The following is an 18,465-nucleotide window of genomic DNA, read 5'->3' on the forward strand; positions in this document are numbered from 1 at the left end:
TTTGCAGTTTTAAACTCTTGGGAAAACTGTGACTCAAATAGTGAACTTTCAGTATATAGAAATGAAACATTTTGGACTTGCTAGCCAGAGTGGGATAGGTGATGCTATTCTGGACTATAGGAGTATTTTATGATGGGGAAATTTCTTAAAATATTCTAACCATATGTAAAACCATTTGGCACCATACTGCAGTTCAGCAAGTTTTGAAGCCAATTTAGTAAAAACAGTTCAAAATGCCTCGAGTCTGAGGTATAGTTCCTAAGTTTTAGTATTTGTTATTGATGTTTTAAAAATCTATAACATTTCATTATGTTACTTTAAAGGGCTAAATACATTTTCAACTTTAACTCTCATTTCAAGTTTTCTGTTTGGGTATTCTTTTAATTTTTATTGAAGTTGAAAAAGTATTTGCCTAGAGCCATATTAATCAGGAACAGAAAAAGAAATGTTTGCTTGTAATTGCAGTACAACTTGTATTTAGTTAGTGGTGCTCATAAGAGTGCTTTACAAATAGCAAGAGAGAGAACTCATAAGAGTTACAAGCACTCATGGCTGTGCTAGGGGAATTTATAATGATCAGAAACCCTACATTTTTGCAGCTATGTCTCTACTACATCTTATGTCAACATAAAATGTCACTCACTGATGTGAATAATTCCTTCCCCGCCCTGCACTATATGTTGCACTGATGTAAGCGTTGGTGAGGACCATGTCAGTGAGAGAGCTTCTTCTTCTGACATAGCTACTGCTGTTCATGCGGTAGCTAAGCCAATGGGAAAAAGCTTTCTCCCCCTGGCTTAGAGTGACTTCATTATAGATTTTACAGCTGCACTAATACAGATACACCACTATAAATGCTTTAGCATAGCCACGTCCTTAGATCTCAGCAGCAGAACAATATATGATACTTCAAATTAGTTATAAATGTCACCGGCATAACCAGTAGAGCTTGTTACTGCTATGGTTCCATTTTCAGCTTCACAAGTTAAAAGCTGCCTTAGTCCAACCTATGGGAGTCATGGAAATTACAAGTTGAGATGGTCAAAAAATTATCATTTTTCACTGGAAAAAAATTCCCTGACAAGTAACACATCATCAAAATCAAAATGTTTTGTGGTAATGTATCAGCTTAGATGCAGATGTCTCAGTTTCAGAACTGAATTTCTGGTGAGGGTGATGCACACACATATATACACAGACCTGACCCACCTGAGGAGAGCCAATAGACTGGCAGTCATTACACTCATTTTAGAATATGGAAGACCCTGGTTCAAATTCCTGCTCCAGATCAGGCAAAATAGGGATTTGGACTTGGCTCTCTCATATCTCAGGGTGCATCTACACTGCACTGTTATTTTGAGATAACTAGCATTATTTCAAAATAACAATGTGAGCGTCTAGACAGCCATTCCATTATTTTGAAATAATTTTGAAATAACAGATGGCTTATTCCGAAATCTGTAAACCTTATTCTACAAGGAATAACACCTATTCTGAAATAGCTATTTCAAAATAAGGCATGTGTAGATGTTCAACTGTTGCTATTCTGAAATAGCCCCTCACCAGGGCCATTCTAAGTTAGTCCTCCCCATTGCCTCCTGGGCCTCTAAATCGAGATAGCACATTTACATAAGGGAAGCCTTTCTCGGACTAATTCTGAAGCTTCCCTGCAGTATAGACGTTCTATTTCGAAATAAGCTATTTTGGAATAATTATTCTGGAATATCTTATTTTGAAATTAGCATGCAGCGTAGATATACCCTCAGGGAGTGAAACAGTCACCAGATATTGGCAATTTTCTCTTTCCCCCTTGTTCTTCTGTGAAAAAAATCTATCACCACCAAAAACTCATTTTCATTCCACATAAGAATTACAAAGATTTTTAAAATCTTAAATCTTTTTTGAAAATAAATTACTATTTTCCAACCTGCTGTACTTACATGCTTTGTTGGCATTATACTCATGAAATTTATGATTTTCAAGAAAAAGCTCATGATTTTAAAAGACTCAGAAATATTTCACATATTCACAGCTAGAGATGGGTATTTGTTCTGAGCAATTTATTTGGTGAATGTAGGTCATTATCTGTTAGTTAATTGTCTATTAACAGATTATTATTATTTACTAATTACCTGACAACTTTTGTCAGCTTTTTGCTGATCATAACTGATCCCCTTATGATTCTTACAAGAGTTGGCCTGGGGTTCTTGCAAATTCTTGTGCCTAGGAATTCTGTAAATTTCCTTAGTATGCAAACATCACTTATATATTTTGGATTTAGGGCAAATACTTTACATTAACAACATGGTATGTTTTTTCTTCTTGTTCATTTATACAAAGCTTGCAGGTCTTGGTTGATCCAAGTGTTTTTTATGGTAAAAGGGGTGCACCATCACTTAAATTGATCCTCATGCCACATATAACAGCTTTCACTGATTCATAAGGGGAGGCAAAAATTGTCAATAGAGTCTGAACTCCATTGTGACTCTCCCAAAAAGGCCTTGGCAAAAATCAGTTTCTACACAATGGCCAGCTTTCTGTTCAACATATCATTAAAGTATAATGGAAATATATATCACAGGCTTCCAGAGACAAATATGTATATGAACAGCCTAATAAATACACATGAAATAATCTTTAAACTGGTCCACATAGCATGAAATGGCTATGTGGCTATTTGAGGACTTTGTTTGAAACTTGGGCAGACTTCACATTATTAAGCTTCATTTGCTCATTACTTAGCAAGTAATATTCTCTGCAACATGCAAGAAATGTGAAACCTCTTTCCACACTATCTGCAAAACCAGAATAAGATTGAATAAGGACATATGCTTCATATGTGACAATATAAAAATGAATATCATAGCACCATGTGACTTGAAGGGTATGTCTACACAGCAAAGTTATTTCGTAAAAATGGCTACTATTCTGAAATAATTATGCGAGTGTCTACACAGCCATTCCATTATTTCAAAATAATTTCAAAATAACGGGCAGCGTATTCCTACATCTGTAGCTATTCTGGAATAGCTTATTTTGAAATTGATGTGCGGTATAGATGTAGCCAAAGGGACCTCTAGAGGTCATCAAACTCAGTTTGATAAAATCTGATTTCCTGAAATCCATTGTCTTTATTTTGCTGTTCTCCCTCCTACCATTCTTTAGAATCATGAACTCTACCATTTCATGATCATTTTCACCCAAGATTTCTTCCACTTTCAAATTCTCAACCAGTTTCTCCTTATTTGTCAAACTTAAATCTAGATAAGCACCCTCCTGAGAAGCTTTCTCCACCTTCTGAAATTAAGATTTGTTTCCAATGCATTCCAAAAACTTGTTGGATAATCTGTTCCCCACTGTGTTATTTTCCCAGCACATGAAAAGGTATTCCATGCAGACTTTTATATGCATTGAATTTGCTAGATATTGTTAATATAACCTATGTATTTGATCACTCAGAAACAAGGGAATTTAGCAACCTTTCGATTATAACACACATACACTGTACAGTACTACAGTGCCCTCTTGTGCTTCATAAATACACATTCAACAATGCGTACAGTATTAAGTGTTTATGTAGAAATAACGGAAAAAAATGTGGACTTCAAGAATTGTGCTCTCGGACTGAACATGTTCTCTTCTTTGAATTCATAAAAATTGGGAACATGGAAAAGAAAAACAAGGGCCCTCTTTGACAAGTAAAGATACTATACAATTATTACACTGTCCAATATATTGATATCACGCATGATCTACCTAATTCTCAACTATTTTAATCAAAGCTATACATTCTAAAAATACCCCGGTCAAGTTAACTAAAATAGATACATTCCTACACAGAGAAAAGCATCCTGCATCTACTCTCAAACATCCTTGATATTGGTTATCTGGCCTCCAACTAAGTCTCCTGTGGCAAGCAGCTGTGTTTGCTGTGCTTCCAACCTTGCCATGAAATGGGAGTTATGCTATAAATCTACAACTGCAACGTGAGCAGTGTGGGTGCCAGAGTTGTTTTTTAAACTGGAAGAAGAATTTGGTCTTTGCTACTTTCACAAGTATTATATTTGTCACATAATTATTTTTAACCAGTCATGGAGCCAGGATTTTTCACTTGGTTGCCCTTTTATACATTTCAAACCTTATTTTTACTTTCCATTTCCAAAACCAAAAGCCATTAATTAGGGTCTGAGATCTGTTCCACCTCTGTGAAATGATAATATTCTTCCTCACAAGCTTAACTACAATCAGTAAAGTGTAGAGGTAGGCGATACCAATTTCAATGTTGCCCTTGTATTATTTTATTTAATGAAGACCATCACACTATGTTATCAGTTTAATGATAACAGACATTCCTGGAATCACCCACACATTTGGCAACACAACTTGGCTTATTTTCAGAGGTATCAATCTGCATATGTGAATAATTTTAAGATATACAGAATAGGGAATAATATTTCAAATAAAAAAGCTTACTACATATATGCTATAAATTAAACATTAATTATAATTATTTTAATATTAATTATTTTTGTGTGTTGAGGTAGGTGCTTTATTGTGTTAAGCACTATAAAAACACATAGTAAAGGATAGTCTTTGTCCCCAAGCACTTACAATCTAAAAAGACATGACCAAGGACAGAATGTGAAACAGAGGAACAGAGAAATGAAATGACTTGCTCATTTCAGGTGATTGGCGGAATTGAGAAATGAACTCTGGTGAAATCTTAGCACCACTGAAAACAGTGGATTTTGCTCCACAAATCCCGACTCCTATTCTATGTTACCATCATTTTAGTAACTGACTCACAAAGTATTGATTTTAAAAGTAGCTTGTGCCCTCATTTGCTTGTATATAACTTACAATGAAGAGCTAAAAAGGTATTTTGGGGTTTTTAAAACCTTCACATTATATTAGAAATATTAGAAAAGCAAAGCCTGTTCTTTCAGAGGTGTGTCAGAGATATGTATTTTGAATTCTCATGTGTTATTAGAAAGAGTGAGGGGATTATTCTTTAATAAAGATGTCCTTTTTACCAGATGTTTATTAGACATTGCTAAACGTGTCAATAAAGAAAAAAATATTTTAAAAAACTGATTAAACTCCTTCCCTTTTAATTCTACCTAATTCTCAGAAATGTCATTTGTTCTAATTCAAAGCTTATCTATTTTTCACACAAGTTTACTGTGCCCTTATTTCTGATGTTGAACAATTTTTACATCAGAACCATAGAATCATGAAACTGATATTAAAGAAAGAATTATTTACACTAGCAGAATGAATCCTTTTGCATTTGAAGTTTACTGAATAATTTTTATGTCCCTTATTTTGTCATGCTCATAATGAGTTCCACACTGGAGCATTTGAGAGGCATGATTGTTCAGTTTTTAATATCTACTTTCTTGCAAAGTTATACTTATAACAAGGTCAGAATGTCTATTATAAAGAAACAACAAGAATTCTGGCTTTTTTATTTGTGTAACTGGGAAGCACTTTTCAGGCCTTCTTTATACTTTATAAAAAGCAAGTATGGGGACAAACCCAATTTTTCTTACATAGCTGAATCTTAATATGCTTCCATTTAGAGTGTCAGAGTTTACAGACGCCTGTAGAAACTATAAGATCCATCCCATGTCAATTTCAGTTTGGCAATATCACAAATTGAAGGCATTCCATAATTTAAAAAATATATAAATATAAGTATTTGTATTTCAGCATCTCCAATAGCCTAATATCGGAATTTGGAATTACCATCGATATTGAATAACTGTTTGCAGGATCGTTGTACACTGATCCAATAAATTCACGTGGGACTCATGGTCCATATAGATATTTCATATGGGAGCTGTAGATCCAAAATGCTTTTCAAAGTGATAGTATTTTAAATATTAATTTTTCTATTTATTTGTATTATTTTAACCTAATTGAACAATTCCCAGAGAAAAAGATTCAAAACATCTTGTCAATGGGTAATTTACCTGATCCAATGGGCCTTGCTATTCTATATTACATACCATGTCTGCTTTTGAAGGTGAATACCTGAACAATACTTCTTTCTTCTCCTTCAACATCTTGGCACGCTGTCTCCATTCCTGAAGCACTTCTTTATCTCTAAAAAAAAATGTACATTAAAGGTTTAAAACTATATTTTAAAAAGTAAATGGTATTGCTTAGTTTTACCCAGTCAACCATTTTACAGTGAAATAAAGTGCTGATGGTTGGCACAAAATGCACTTTCTGTATTAGGGACGTCTGTGCGAAGCACTGACATTCAAATGGAAGATCAGCACTTTAAAGGAACACCACTGCATTCAAGTACAAAGAGAAAAAATATAGTAGCAAAAGAATTCACACAAAAACCAAAATGGCTATGAAATCTGGCTAAGTCAGAGCACTGAGTAAGGATGGAGGTTACTTTATATACAGAATAAACTTAAAAAAACAAAAACTGATCTGGTACCACTTTATAGACTAACAAAACATATAGATGGTTTCATGAGCTTTCATGGGCACAGCCCACTTCTTCAGATGACCGGAGTTTTGAGTTTAGGATGTGCAGACCCAAAATAAATAGGGGAGAAGGGGGAAGGAAAAAAGAAGTGGGGGCAGGAAACAAGAAGCAGAGGTTATGAAAAAATCAAAGGGAAAAACAGGAAGGCAGAAGGGTCATCAGTAAGCACCTGAAGATTGGTCAGTTAAAACGAAGCAGATAAGGATCAAAGTCAATAAATGGGGGGGGGGGTTACTAACATAGGAATCTACACAAAGATTCCTGCTCCTGAGAGTGTGGACAATACCCCCTGTCCCACTGGCTCTATTTGAATTAGGCCAGAGGTGAGTGCATAATGTTTAGCAAATATATGCTTGGAATACCTGGCTGCTACTTTGCAAATGCCTTCTAGCAGGACATTGTTCAGGAAGGCTGTGGTGGAAGCCACCGCTCTGGTGGAATGAGCTGTTATGACCAGGGGTAGTTGTTTGTTGTGAATGGTATAACAACTGTGTATGAGTGAAGAGATACATTTGGATATTTTCTGGTGGAGATGGCTTGTCCAAACTCTCATTGACTTTCTCCATGAGTTTGTCCTATCAAGGTAAAATGCAAGCGCTCATTGGATGTCCAGAGTGTGTAATGCTGCCTGAGTCACGTTATTATGAGGTTTAGGACATAATGCAGGTAAGTGTATGGGTTCTTTGATATGGAAGGGTGTGGGAACTTTCAGGAGGAATTTGGGGTGGGGTCTGAGCATTACTCTTTCCTTAGTGAAAACTGTGTACAGCGGGTCAGCAATTAAAGCTGCTATCTCCCCCACCCTCCTGCTGGAGGTAATGGCCACTAGAAAGGCAACTTTCATGGAGAGGTGTAACCAAGGTCAGGTTGCAAGTGGTTCAGAGGAAGACCTAGTTTAGCTTTTCAGGACATGATTAAGGTCCCACATTGGTATAGGTGGTCATACTGCAGGGAAAGTATTTTGAAGTCCTGTGAGAAAATGCTTAGTGACAGGATGTGCAAAAATGGGGGTGTTATCAACAGGCTTGTGGAATGCAGCAATCATAGTTGTGTGGACTTTTATTGTGCTGAAAGAGCCCTGATTCCCATAGTTCTAGGAGGTAGTCTAGTATGATTGGAAGAGGGGTAGTAGTGGGTAGGATGTTGTGCTTCTTCCTTACCCATTCAGAGAACCTTGTCCATTTGTATGTGTATGTCCTTCTGGTGGATTTTCTCCTACTGTTGATCAGAATTTGTTTTACCCTTTCCAAACAGGTTTTTTTGGCATCATGGAGCCATATAAGAGCCAAGCTCTGTGGTGGAGTTGGGATGTAGCATCTGGTAGTGAGACAGCAGATCACGACATGGGGGAATATCTCTGCAGGTAAGGGAACCAGGTCTGCCTGGACCATGATGGAGTGACTAGAAAGATCCGCACTTGGTCTTGTCTGATTTTTGTGATCACTCGGTGAATCAGAGGTAGTAGTGGGAATGCATATACGAGGAGGGCATCCCATTTTCAGAGGAAAGTGTCCCTTAGAGATCCTCTGCTCAGAGCAGCCCTGGAACTGAACTGGTGACACTTGTGGTTGGACTTGATTGCAAACAGATTTATGTCGGGCTGGCTCCATTTGAAGAAGACCTTTCAGAGGGCTAACTCTCACTTGTGTCAGTCTGAAAAAATATGGCTGAAGTTGTCTGCCATGATGCTGAACACCGCAGGTAGGTAGGTTTCAGTGGGGTTAACGTGATGCTTGATGCACCAATTCCATAGTTTTATAACCTCTGTACTGAGAGAATTGGATCAGGCTGAGCTCTAACAGTTGATGTAACACATACATGTTGTATTGTCCATCATGATAGTGATTGTCTTGTGTGTAATGTATGGTAGAAAGTGGCAGCACAGGTATCATACCGCCCTTAGTTTGAGGAGGTTAATGTGGAGTGTCTGTTTGTGCTGAGCCCACTTGTCCTTTACTGTATGTATGAGCATTGAGATATGCCTCCCATCCTATAAGCGAGTTGTCGGTTGTAATGATAACCTTGGGGGCAAGTTGCTGGAAAGGTAATCCTTGCAACATGTTCTGTGGTTGTGTCCACCATTGTAACGAGGATATAACGTGTTGTAGTATAGTGACCATCTTGTGTGGGGAATCGCTGGAGGGGATATAAACAGTGGCCAGCCATGCCTAGAAGCATCTCATGTGAAACCTGGCTAACCTTACAACATATGTAGTGGCTGCTATGTGGCTGAGAAATTTGAGGCAGTCGCGCACTGTCATGATCAGCATTATCCACACCCACATTGAAAGCTATGAGAGCACTGAAGCTGTGCTTGGGTAGTGTTGCCCTGGCTATTGTTCAGTTCAGTCAAACATCTATACATTTGAGAATTTGCATGGTTGGAGTTTGGATTTCTGGTAAACTGATGTGGAACCCAAGGCTGAGTAAGAGTGAAATAGTTTTGTTGACCAGTTCTTGGGCATCTCAGAATGACATGCCTTTTAGAGGCAGTTGTCCACATAAGGGAATATTATTACTCCCATGCACTGAAGATGTGCAGTTACTACAGCTCAGGTCTTTGAAAAAACTCTTGGTTCCATTGAGAGACCAAACAGAAGGACTCAGTATTGGTAGTGATTCGTCCTGACTATGAAATGTAAAGTGTCTGTGTTCTGGATGGATCATTATATGGAAACAGGCATCCTGTAGGTTGAGGGCCGAGAGCCAATTTCCATGATTGTTGCTAGCATTACCATCTTGAACCTCTTGTATGTCATGTATTTGTTGAGTTTCCTGAGATCTAAAATAGGCCTCCATCCCCCCGTTCTCTTCTGGATGAGTAAATACTTCAAATAGAAACCTCTCCCTTCAAAGGCAGGAGGAAATGGTTCTATCGTTCCTATTTGCAGGAAGTATTGGACCTCTTGTTGTAGAAGGACTTCATGAGAGGGGTCGCTGGGGTGGGGAGGAGGGATGGTTAGGGGGAACAGAAATGAAGGGAATGGAGTAGCCCAAATTGATGATCTCTAAGACCCAGCAGCTGGATGTTATTTCGATCCACTGCCATAGAAAGGACCAATGGATAAATTGGAGGTTGGACAGTGTTATTGGTGTTGCAACAGGGATGTCTTTTGAGCTCTCAACTTTTGTAGTTGTTGTACCTGTCTCTTGTCAGGAGGTGTGTACATTCCAAGGGTCCTCAGAATTGTGTGAGAGGCCCTTCATGGAATGCAGGACTTTGTCTGTCTTGTTCACAAACAGGTTGGTCCTGTCAAAAGGGAGATCCTTAACTTTAAGTCATAGTTCTCGAGGAATTCCAGATGCCTGAGCCATGATGCATTACGATCATGGTAGCCTTGCTGAGGGCTGCAGTGTCTGTTACATTCATTGCCAGTTGCAGGCCAGTGCAGGCAATGGGTGGCGCTCTTGGATGATACTCTGGAGCTGGGGTCATTTCTGCTCCATGAGGAATTGTGAAAGCTCTTCTTTGAATAATTGGTGTAATAATAGTCAGCTAGTATTGTTAAGTAATTAGCTATTTGTGAATGTAGCATGGCAGCTGAACAGATCTTCCTTGCCCAGGGTATCTAGCCACTTATGATCTTTGTACTGGGGAGTGGACCTGAAGTGCGGGTTTTACACCTTGTGTTGAACTGAATCTACGACCAGGGAATTGGGAGGGGGATAGGAAAACAAAACATCCATTCCTTTGCCTGGCACAAAGTATTTTCTGTCTGGCCTTTTGTTCATAGGCATGTTCAGCTTGCATTGGCAGGATACAGGATAGCCTCATCCATGGGAAGTGCAATCCTTGAGGATGTAGCTGGCTGTAGGATTTAGCTGGTTGTTTCTCTTTGACCTCCAGGAGGTCCAACTCCTCCACTGACACCATTCTCTTGAACAACTCCTGGAATTGTTTGATTTCATCTGTTGGAGGTGGAGTGGTCTGTATTATAGCCTCATCTAGAGAACAGGACGAATTGTGGGGAGAGATCTGACTTTCCCCTCTGAAAGGAAATCTTCTTCCTTGGATTGATGATGATCCAGGCAATCCGGAGCCATGTTACATGGTGCATGCTGTGGGGAATGTGGTGGTCTCTTGGCTAGTGTTAAGGGAGCAGTATGTTGGATTCTGTGGGTCAACCATGTGTCCCAGAGGAACCACTTGCCAGGGTATAGTGGTGGCAAGTACATGGTGCCCGTACCAATGTGATGGTGGTGGCATATTGGGATGGTCTTGCTGAACATGACTCCTAAGGTGGATACCTCTGCATGGGTGAGGAGGACCTGTAGCAGCTGTGTTGGAGAGCAAGGCCTATCTGAGAGAAATGATGTTGGAGAGCAAGGCAAGTGAATGGAACGTACTAAAGATGCCGGTGAATGTAGAGCCAACAATAAGTGCTCTGTGGGTGCCATGGAATGCTTTGAAAGTTCTTTGCGTGGAACTGTTCTAGTCTGCGCAGATGTCGGTACCAATAGTGCCACAGATGATGTCAGTGACGGTGCCCTTGGCAGGGGCATATCAGTGCAAACCTCTTCAGTGCCATGGAATGCTTTGAAAGTTCTTTGTGTGGAACTGTCCTAGTCTATGCCAATGTCTGTACCAATGGTATGACAGATGATGTCCGTGATGGTGCCCATGGCAGGGGCATATCAGTGCAGGGACTCTTCGGTGCCATATCCAGTACTGTCTTTGATGCTGACATGTATGGCTTGCCAGGTGCATCAGATGACATTGCTGAAGGTGCTGATGACACAGACGGCACCATGGATTTGTGTTTGGGCTCTGAATGAGCTCATTTCTGTGGCTTACTGTTTCAATGGTGCCATGCCGGAGGTGCAAGGCATGTCACCTATGCTCACTCTTGTTGAGCTCAGTGCCAAGGGCAGTGACTTGGCCAGGGAAAGCCTGGCCTTCATTTTTGCCCTGTCAGACAAGGTAGAGAGATGACTTCTGTCCATACCTCAGGCCTTTTCATTCTCTCTAGGCTGTGGTAGAGAGTCCTCAGGGACAGGATGTAAAGATTTCTTGTAGAACAAAAGCTTTAGTCTATTAGCACGATCCCGCCTTGCTCTCGCAGTGAGTTTTGAGCAGTGGGGGGATTTCCGCACAAGGTGTCCCTCTCCTAGGCAGAAGTGGCCATCCGAGGCTAGCACGGTCTTGTGACAAGAGTCACATCTTTTCAAGTCTGGCAAGCCAGGCATGTTGAAGTGGGGAAAGGACAAAGAAGAACAAAGGTTTTTTTAAAAGTTTTCCCCCATTTTTTTTTATGAAAATTAGGGGAAAGGGTTGAAAAACTGGATAATGAGAAAAACTGAGTCTCTTAAATTTTTTAAAACTAATTTAGGCTGAAGAAAGGGTGACTGAAGGTCTGCTGCCGAGGATGGTAAAGAAGGAACTGAGGTGGACGCCAACGGGGTGCATCAGGGCACTGCTAGAAAAAATTCTCCAGTCGCTGATGCAAGGATGCACCAGCACCCAGAGTGGAGCACCCACAGGGACATCACTTGAAGAAGACACATAGTTCCATCTCTCTCTTCCCTAAATTCTAAGTCATATGCACAGGTAGAACAGCCTAAAGACTCATCTGATCTACACTGGCTGGTAATGGCTCCAAAAGGCTGAAACTGCAATTGGATATTATTATAGCATTAAGGTGTCCTACCCATGCATAATTCTTCTAGTATTTCCTTTGCTACACCAAATAAAGAGATGTGGAGTAGTGTAAGACAGTGTTCCTTCTAAGACAGTGGTCCCCAACGTGGTGCCCGCGGGTGCCATGGCGCCCGCCGGAGCATTTATATGTCCCACCGAAACATCTGGCCTGGCCCCACCCCCAGCACGCAGCACATGTGTGGTGCCGGCCCCGGGCGCGTGGCGCATGGGTGGCCCCTGCCCCGGGCGTGCGGCATATGTGCGGTGCCGGGCCTGGGCTCAGGGCTTGTGGGTGGCCCCTACTCCCAGAATGCAGCACATGCACAGTGCTGGCCGTGGGCGCAGGGCGCGTCGGCGGCCCGCACCCCCGGGCGTGCGGCGCATGCATGGCCACACCCCCGGAAGCGCGGCACGTGAGTGGCCCTGCCCCTGGGCACCCGGCAGCCACGAAAGGTTGGGGACCACTGTCTAAGCTGTGTGGTAGCACAGCTTCACAGGTGATTAATCAGCCGTGTCCAGTAAGAGGTTCAGGGCTCTGCACACTGAGCTGACTGACTGGGCAGGGCTGATTAATCACCTGTGAAGCGGTGATGCTGTGCAGCTTAAAGGGAACACTGGTGCAAGAACTACCTTGACAATGCAAACAGAGATTCCCCTCTGTAGTCAGTTAATTTTTCTAGGATTAGACATGCTGGTGGCATAATGGAAACTAGACACATCCATCTGAACTGTGCTTTTTGGAATGTGAACCAAAGTATTGATGTGAGATGCTCAAAAGTGATAAAAGAAGATCTATAAAGAAAAGCTGTGTGAATTAATGGAGAAATTCATTAGGCGTTATATTAGTTCCATAATTTTTATTCTGATATTTTAAACATGATCATTCTTTCATATTTAAATTAACATGCTTACTTTGTTAATGATTCACTGTGTGAGGGATTTATGAAATTCCAGGATGATGAGTGTAGTAACTCTCTAGTTTTACATAAGATTCATGAACATATACACGAATAACACTTCCACAGAGCAAGTCATTTTTTGACAGCAGCACACATCAATGCTATGCTAGTGGTATGCATGAGTGCATCTCCATCATTGTTAAACCTCTGCAAAAAACCCAGCATGTGGAGGTAAGTTAAGTTAATTTATGGAGAAACTTAATATCTACAAAGAGCAACACATGAATTGAGGTCAACTAATTACTAAAAGAACCAAAGATCTCATTTTAAATAATATGGGCCCAAATAAGTACCTAGGCTATGTCCTTCAGGAAGGGAGGAGTGCAAATGGTTGAAGAAGCCCTCCACAATCCCAACCTTTCTATACAGGCAGGAAGGAAATGTGAAAACCCAGAGGATCACACAGTGGCAGAATCTCTGCTCCCAGTCCCCATCACTATGCATTGATATCAAGGCAACACCAAAGAAGCTGGTCTCTGCAACATATGGGAGTACAGTTCCATGCACTTCTCCAAATCCTACTAACTGCCTTCATACACCTTGTGATGCCAGGGCATGCCTCTGGAGAGACAGGAGTTTAATTTACCCCATTCTCCACAAACATGAATTAAATTATAGACATATCTTTTTTTGGATAAGTTCAATGGTTAAAATGTTGGCTTCTGAATGATTCAAAATACATGCAAATAGTGTGACAAAAGGCAGAATTTTGAACAATTTACAATTCTTAGAATGTTTGTTAAATGCATGTCAACAACATCTTTTGACATATAGAATCATAAAATACTAGAAATGGAAGGGACCTCGAGAGGTCATCATGTCTAGTCCTCTGCCCTAACCGCAGGACCACCATCTGGATCATCCCTGACAGATGTCTGTTTAATCTGCTCTTAAATATCTCCAATGATTGAGATTCCACTACCTACATAGGCAATTTATTCCAGTGCCCCGAACTGGACACAATACTCCAGTTGAAGCTTAATCAACACAGAGTAGAAGGGAATAATTACTTCTCATGTCTTGCTTACAACATGCCTATTAATGCATCCCAGAATGATGTTAGTTTTTTTGTTGCAACAGTGTCATACTGTTGACTCATATTTAGCTTGTGGTTCACTATAACCCCTATATTCCTTGCTGCAGTACTCCTTCGTAGACAGTCACTTCCCATTTTGTATGTGTGAAAAAGGGAGGTTACTCACATTGTGCAGTAACTGGTGTTCTTCGAGATGGGTATCCCTGTGGGCACTCCATTATAGGTGTCTTCTCACCCCTGTGCTTCTAATTGGAAATTTTTGGCAGCAGTGCTACCCCTTGGGTGCTGACGCACATGCGCAGCAGCACCATTTGTGATGTAGCAAGCATGCTGACGCGTGCACGCCATCAACTATCGCCTTAGTTCCTTGTCTACAGCAGAGCTCCAAAACAAAGGAGAGGACGGGCGGGTTGTGGACACCCATCTTGAATAACACTAGTTACTGCACAAGGTGAATAACTTTCCTTTTCTTCTTCAAGGAGTGTCCCTGTGGGCACTTCACTGTAGGTGACTGTGGAGACGTACTCTTAGCCTCTAGAAAGGAGGGACTTCAGACCTTATCGGTGGACCGCTGAGAGAACTGCTGTTCCAAAGGTGGTACACTGTGAAGGGACCCTATCCTCAAGAGCACTTGCAACCCCTCCCAGCTTGGTATCATCTGTAAACTTTATAAATATACTCTCGATGCTATTATCTAAATTGTTGATGAAAATATTGAACAGAACCAGCCCCAGAACTGATCCCTGAGGAACCCTACTTGTTATACCCTTCCAACTTGACTGTGAATCATTGATAACTACTCTCTAAAGGCATGTCTACATTAGGAAATTATTTTGAAGTTACTTAAATCGACTTAATGACTCTTGATTTAACAAAATCAAAACAGAGTGTTCTCACTACAGGGAAGTCTTGATATTAGTCCAAAGCAGGCTCCGTTAATGCAGATGTGCTACCTTGACTTAGATCCTCCTGGAGTAATTACTTTGAATTACTCTGGGGACTAATTATTTCAAAATAGCAGCACCGGAGCAACCACACTACCACTTCCTCAAAATAACTATTTTGAAATTAGCATTATTCCTCAAGGAAAGCAGGAGTACATATTTCACAATAAGTGGCTCATTATTTCAAAACAACAGGCTTGATAGTGTGGATGCTCTGCAAATTAATAAGACATAAAGGGGGTTATTTCAAAATAAAGCCATAGTGTAGACCAGGGCTGAGAGTGGTTATCCAACCACTTATGCACCCACATTACAGTAGCCCCATCTACATTATATTTCCCTAGTTTATTGATAAGAAGGTCATGCGAGACTCAAATGCTTTACTAAAGCCCAGGTACACCATGTCTACTGTTTCCTCTTATTAGGATTGTTATCCTATCAAAGAAAGCCATCAGGTTAGTTTGACATGATTTGTTCTTGAGAAATCCATGCTGACTGTTACTTATCATGTTATCTACCAGATGTTTGCAGATGGATTCCTTAATTATTTGTTCCATTATCTTTCCTGGCACAGAAGTTAAGCTGACTGCTCTGTACTTTTCTGGGTTCTCCTTATTTCTCTTTTTATAAATGGGCACTATATTTGCCTTTCTGTAGTCTTCTGGAATCTCTCCCATCTTACATGACTTTTCAAAGATGATGGCTAATGGCTCAGATACTTTGTCAATCAGCCCCTTGAGTATTCTAGGATGCATTTCATCAGGTCTTGGTGACATGAAGACATCTAGCTTTTCCAAGTAATTTTAACTTGTTTTTTTCCTATTTTAATTTCTGAACCTCTCTGATTTTCACTGACATTCACTGTGCAGATGATATCAAGCTGGGAGGGGTTGCAACTGCTTTAGAGGATATCAAAACGATCTGGACAAACTGGAGAAATAGTCTGAGGTAAACAGGATGAAGTTTAATAAGGACAAATGCAAAGTACTCCACTTAGGAAGGAACAATCGGTTTCATACATACAGAATGGGAAGTGACTGTTTAGGAAGGAGTACTGCAGAAAGGGATCATGGGGTCATAGTGGACCACAAGCTAAATATAAGTCAACAGTGTGACACTGTTACAAAAAAAAAAAACATGATTCTGGAATGCATTAATAGGAGTGTTGTGAGCAAGACACGAGACGTCATTCTTCTGCTCTACTTTGTGCTAATTAAGCCTCAACTGGAATATTGTGTCCAGTTCTGGGCACCACATTTCAAGAAAGAGGAGGAAAAATTGTAGAAGGTCCAGGGAAGAGCAATAAGAATGATTAAAGGTCTAGAAAACATGAGCTACGAGGCAAAGCTGAAGGAATTGGGCTTGTTTAGTTTAGAAAAGAGAAGACTGAGGGTATGTCTACACTACAAAGTTAGTTCGAACTAACAGACGTTAGTTCGAACTAACTTTTAGTTCGAACTAACAGACGTTAGTTCGAACTAACTTTCCTAGGCGCTACACTAGGGCTCTGTTAGTTCGAACTTAATTCGAACTAACGGAGCACTTAGTTCGAACTAGGTAAACCTCATTTTACGAGGATTAAGCCTAGTTCGAACTAGCTAGTTCGAATTAAGGGCTGTGTAGACCCTTAATTCGAACTAGTGGGAGGCTAATGCTTCCCAGGTTTCCCTGGTGGCCACTCTGGCCAACACCAGGGAAACTCGTCTGCCCCCCTCCCGGCCCTGGAGCCCTTAAAGGGGCACGGGCTGGCTACGGTGCCCGTGCCAGGTGCAAGCCTGCCAGCACCCAGCCAGCAGACCCTGCACCTGGCACGGATCGAGCCACCCACCCGATGCCCCCCAGCCCTCCTCCTCTTCCTGGGACCAGGCTGGCGGCTCCCGGGAGCTTGCCAGGGACCGCAAGAGGCGGGCACCCGCCTGGGCTAGTGCAGACATCGTGGACCTTGTCCACGATCTCCGCACTAGGCACAGGAAAGTGGCCAGCTAGGGCAGGAGAGCTGCCAGCCTGGCCACCCAGGAGCAGGTGTGCATGAAAATCAAGGGGGTCCACTGAGACCCCCGACCCTGAGCCCTGAGCTTACAATGGCCGTCCTGGGTCAGACCAAAGGTCCATCTAGCCCAGTAGCCTGTCTGCCGATAGCGGCCAACCCTAGGGACCCTGGAGGGGATGGACCGAAGACAGTGACCAAGCCATTTGTCTCGTGCCATCCCTCTCCAGCCTTCCACAAACCTTGGCCAGGGACATCACTCCAACCCCCTGGCTAATACCACTCCATGGACCCAGCCTCCATGACTTGATCTCACTTCCCTTTAAACTCTGTTCTAGTTCTAGCCTTCACAGCCTCCTGCAGCAAGGAGTTCCACAGGTTGACTCTTTGCTTTGTGAAGAACAACTTTCTGTTACTAGTTTGAAGCCTGCTACCCATTCCTTTCCTTTGGTGTCCTCTAGTCCTTCTATTATGGGACCTAATGAAGAACTTTTCTGTATGCACCCTCTCCACCCAACTCCTGCTTTTAGAAACCTCTATCCTGTCCCCCCTCCGTCTCCTCTTTTCTAAGCTGAAAAGTCCCAGTCTCTTTAGCCTCTCTTCATATGGGACCTGTTCCCAACCCCTGATCATTTTAGTTGCCCTCCCCTCTCCCTGCCTCTCTCTTCCCCTCTCCCACCTCCTTTTCCTAGTCTCCCCCAGTTTTGTTCAATAAAGACAGATTCCATTTTTGAACACAATTGTCCTTTATTTTGTACATCAAGAAAAGGGGCTAGGGAAGGGTAAGTGGAAGGAGGTGAGGGAGGAATGGGGCACGACCCCCCGATGGGGAGGACTGGGCTGGCTCTGTGGGCTTCTGGGGGTGGAAGCTCTCCTGCAGCCCCCCAATTGCCCCCTCTCCCCAGATGGCAGCCTGCGGCAAGTGCAGCCGGGCTGATGGCCGAGTGGTGTGATGTGCCCAGTGTGGGTACTCCGGGCACTCCAAGCCAGGACTGCTTTGCAAGCGGGGCACCCCTTAGAACTGTCTGTCCAGGGTGGGGGTCGGGACCCTTTAAGCGCAGCCCTCGGCTAGCCTGAGACAGCATCTCCACGCTCTAAGTCCTCCTCTGATGCCCTGCCGACACTGCTTCCGGCCATCCTTAAACCCGGTTCAGGGTCCACTTAATGTGGACATGCTAGTTCGAATTAGCAAAATGCTAATTCGAACTAGTTTTTAGTTCTAGACGCGTTAGTTCGAATTAGCTTAGTTCGAATTAACTAATTCGAACTAAGTTAGTTCGAATTAGCGCTGTAGTGTAGACATACCCTCAGTTAGTAAAGATTTAAAAAATGTTATTTAAATACTTCTATAATGTATCATATGAAATAAGGAATAGTGAAAGGGAACATTTTC

General features: G+C 41.8%; 1 protein-coding gene across 2 annotated transcripts in view; it reads right to left on the reverse strand.

Annotated features, from left to right (window-relative positions):
- Window positions 1–18,465, reverse strand: part of LRRC27 (leucine rich repeat containing 27) — an 88,606-nt gene that overhangs the window by 15,661 nt on the left and 54,480 nt on the right. For both annotated transcript variants that reach the window (XM_075935233.1, XM_075935234.1), the window contains one exon: window positions 6,012–6,108. In XM_075935233.1, the coding sequence (XP_075791348.1) occupies window positions 6,012–6,108 (97 nt within the window). The remainder of the gene's footprint in view (window positions 1–6,011; window positions 6,109–18,465) is intronic.

The sequence above is a fragment of the Pelodiscus sinensis genome, chromosome 8 (assembly GCF_049634645.1).
Source record: "Pelodiscus sinensis isolate JC-2024 chromosome 8, ASM4963464v1, whole genome shotgun sequence".
Classification (NCBI taxonomy): Eukaryota; Metazoa; Chordata; order Testudines; family Trionychidae; genus Pelodiscus; species Pelodiscus sinensis.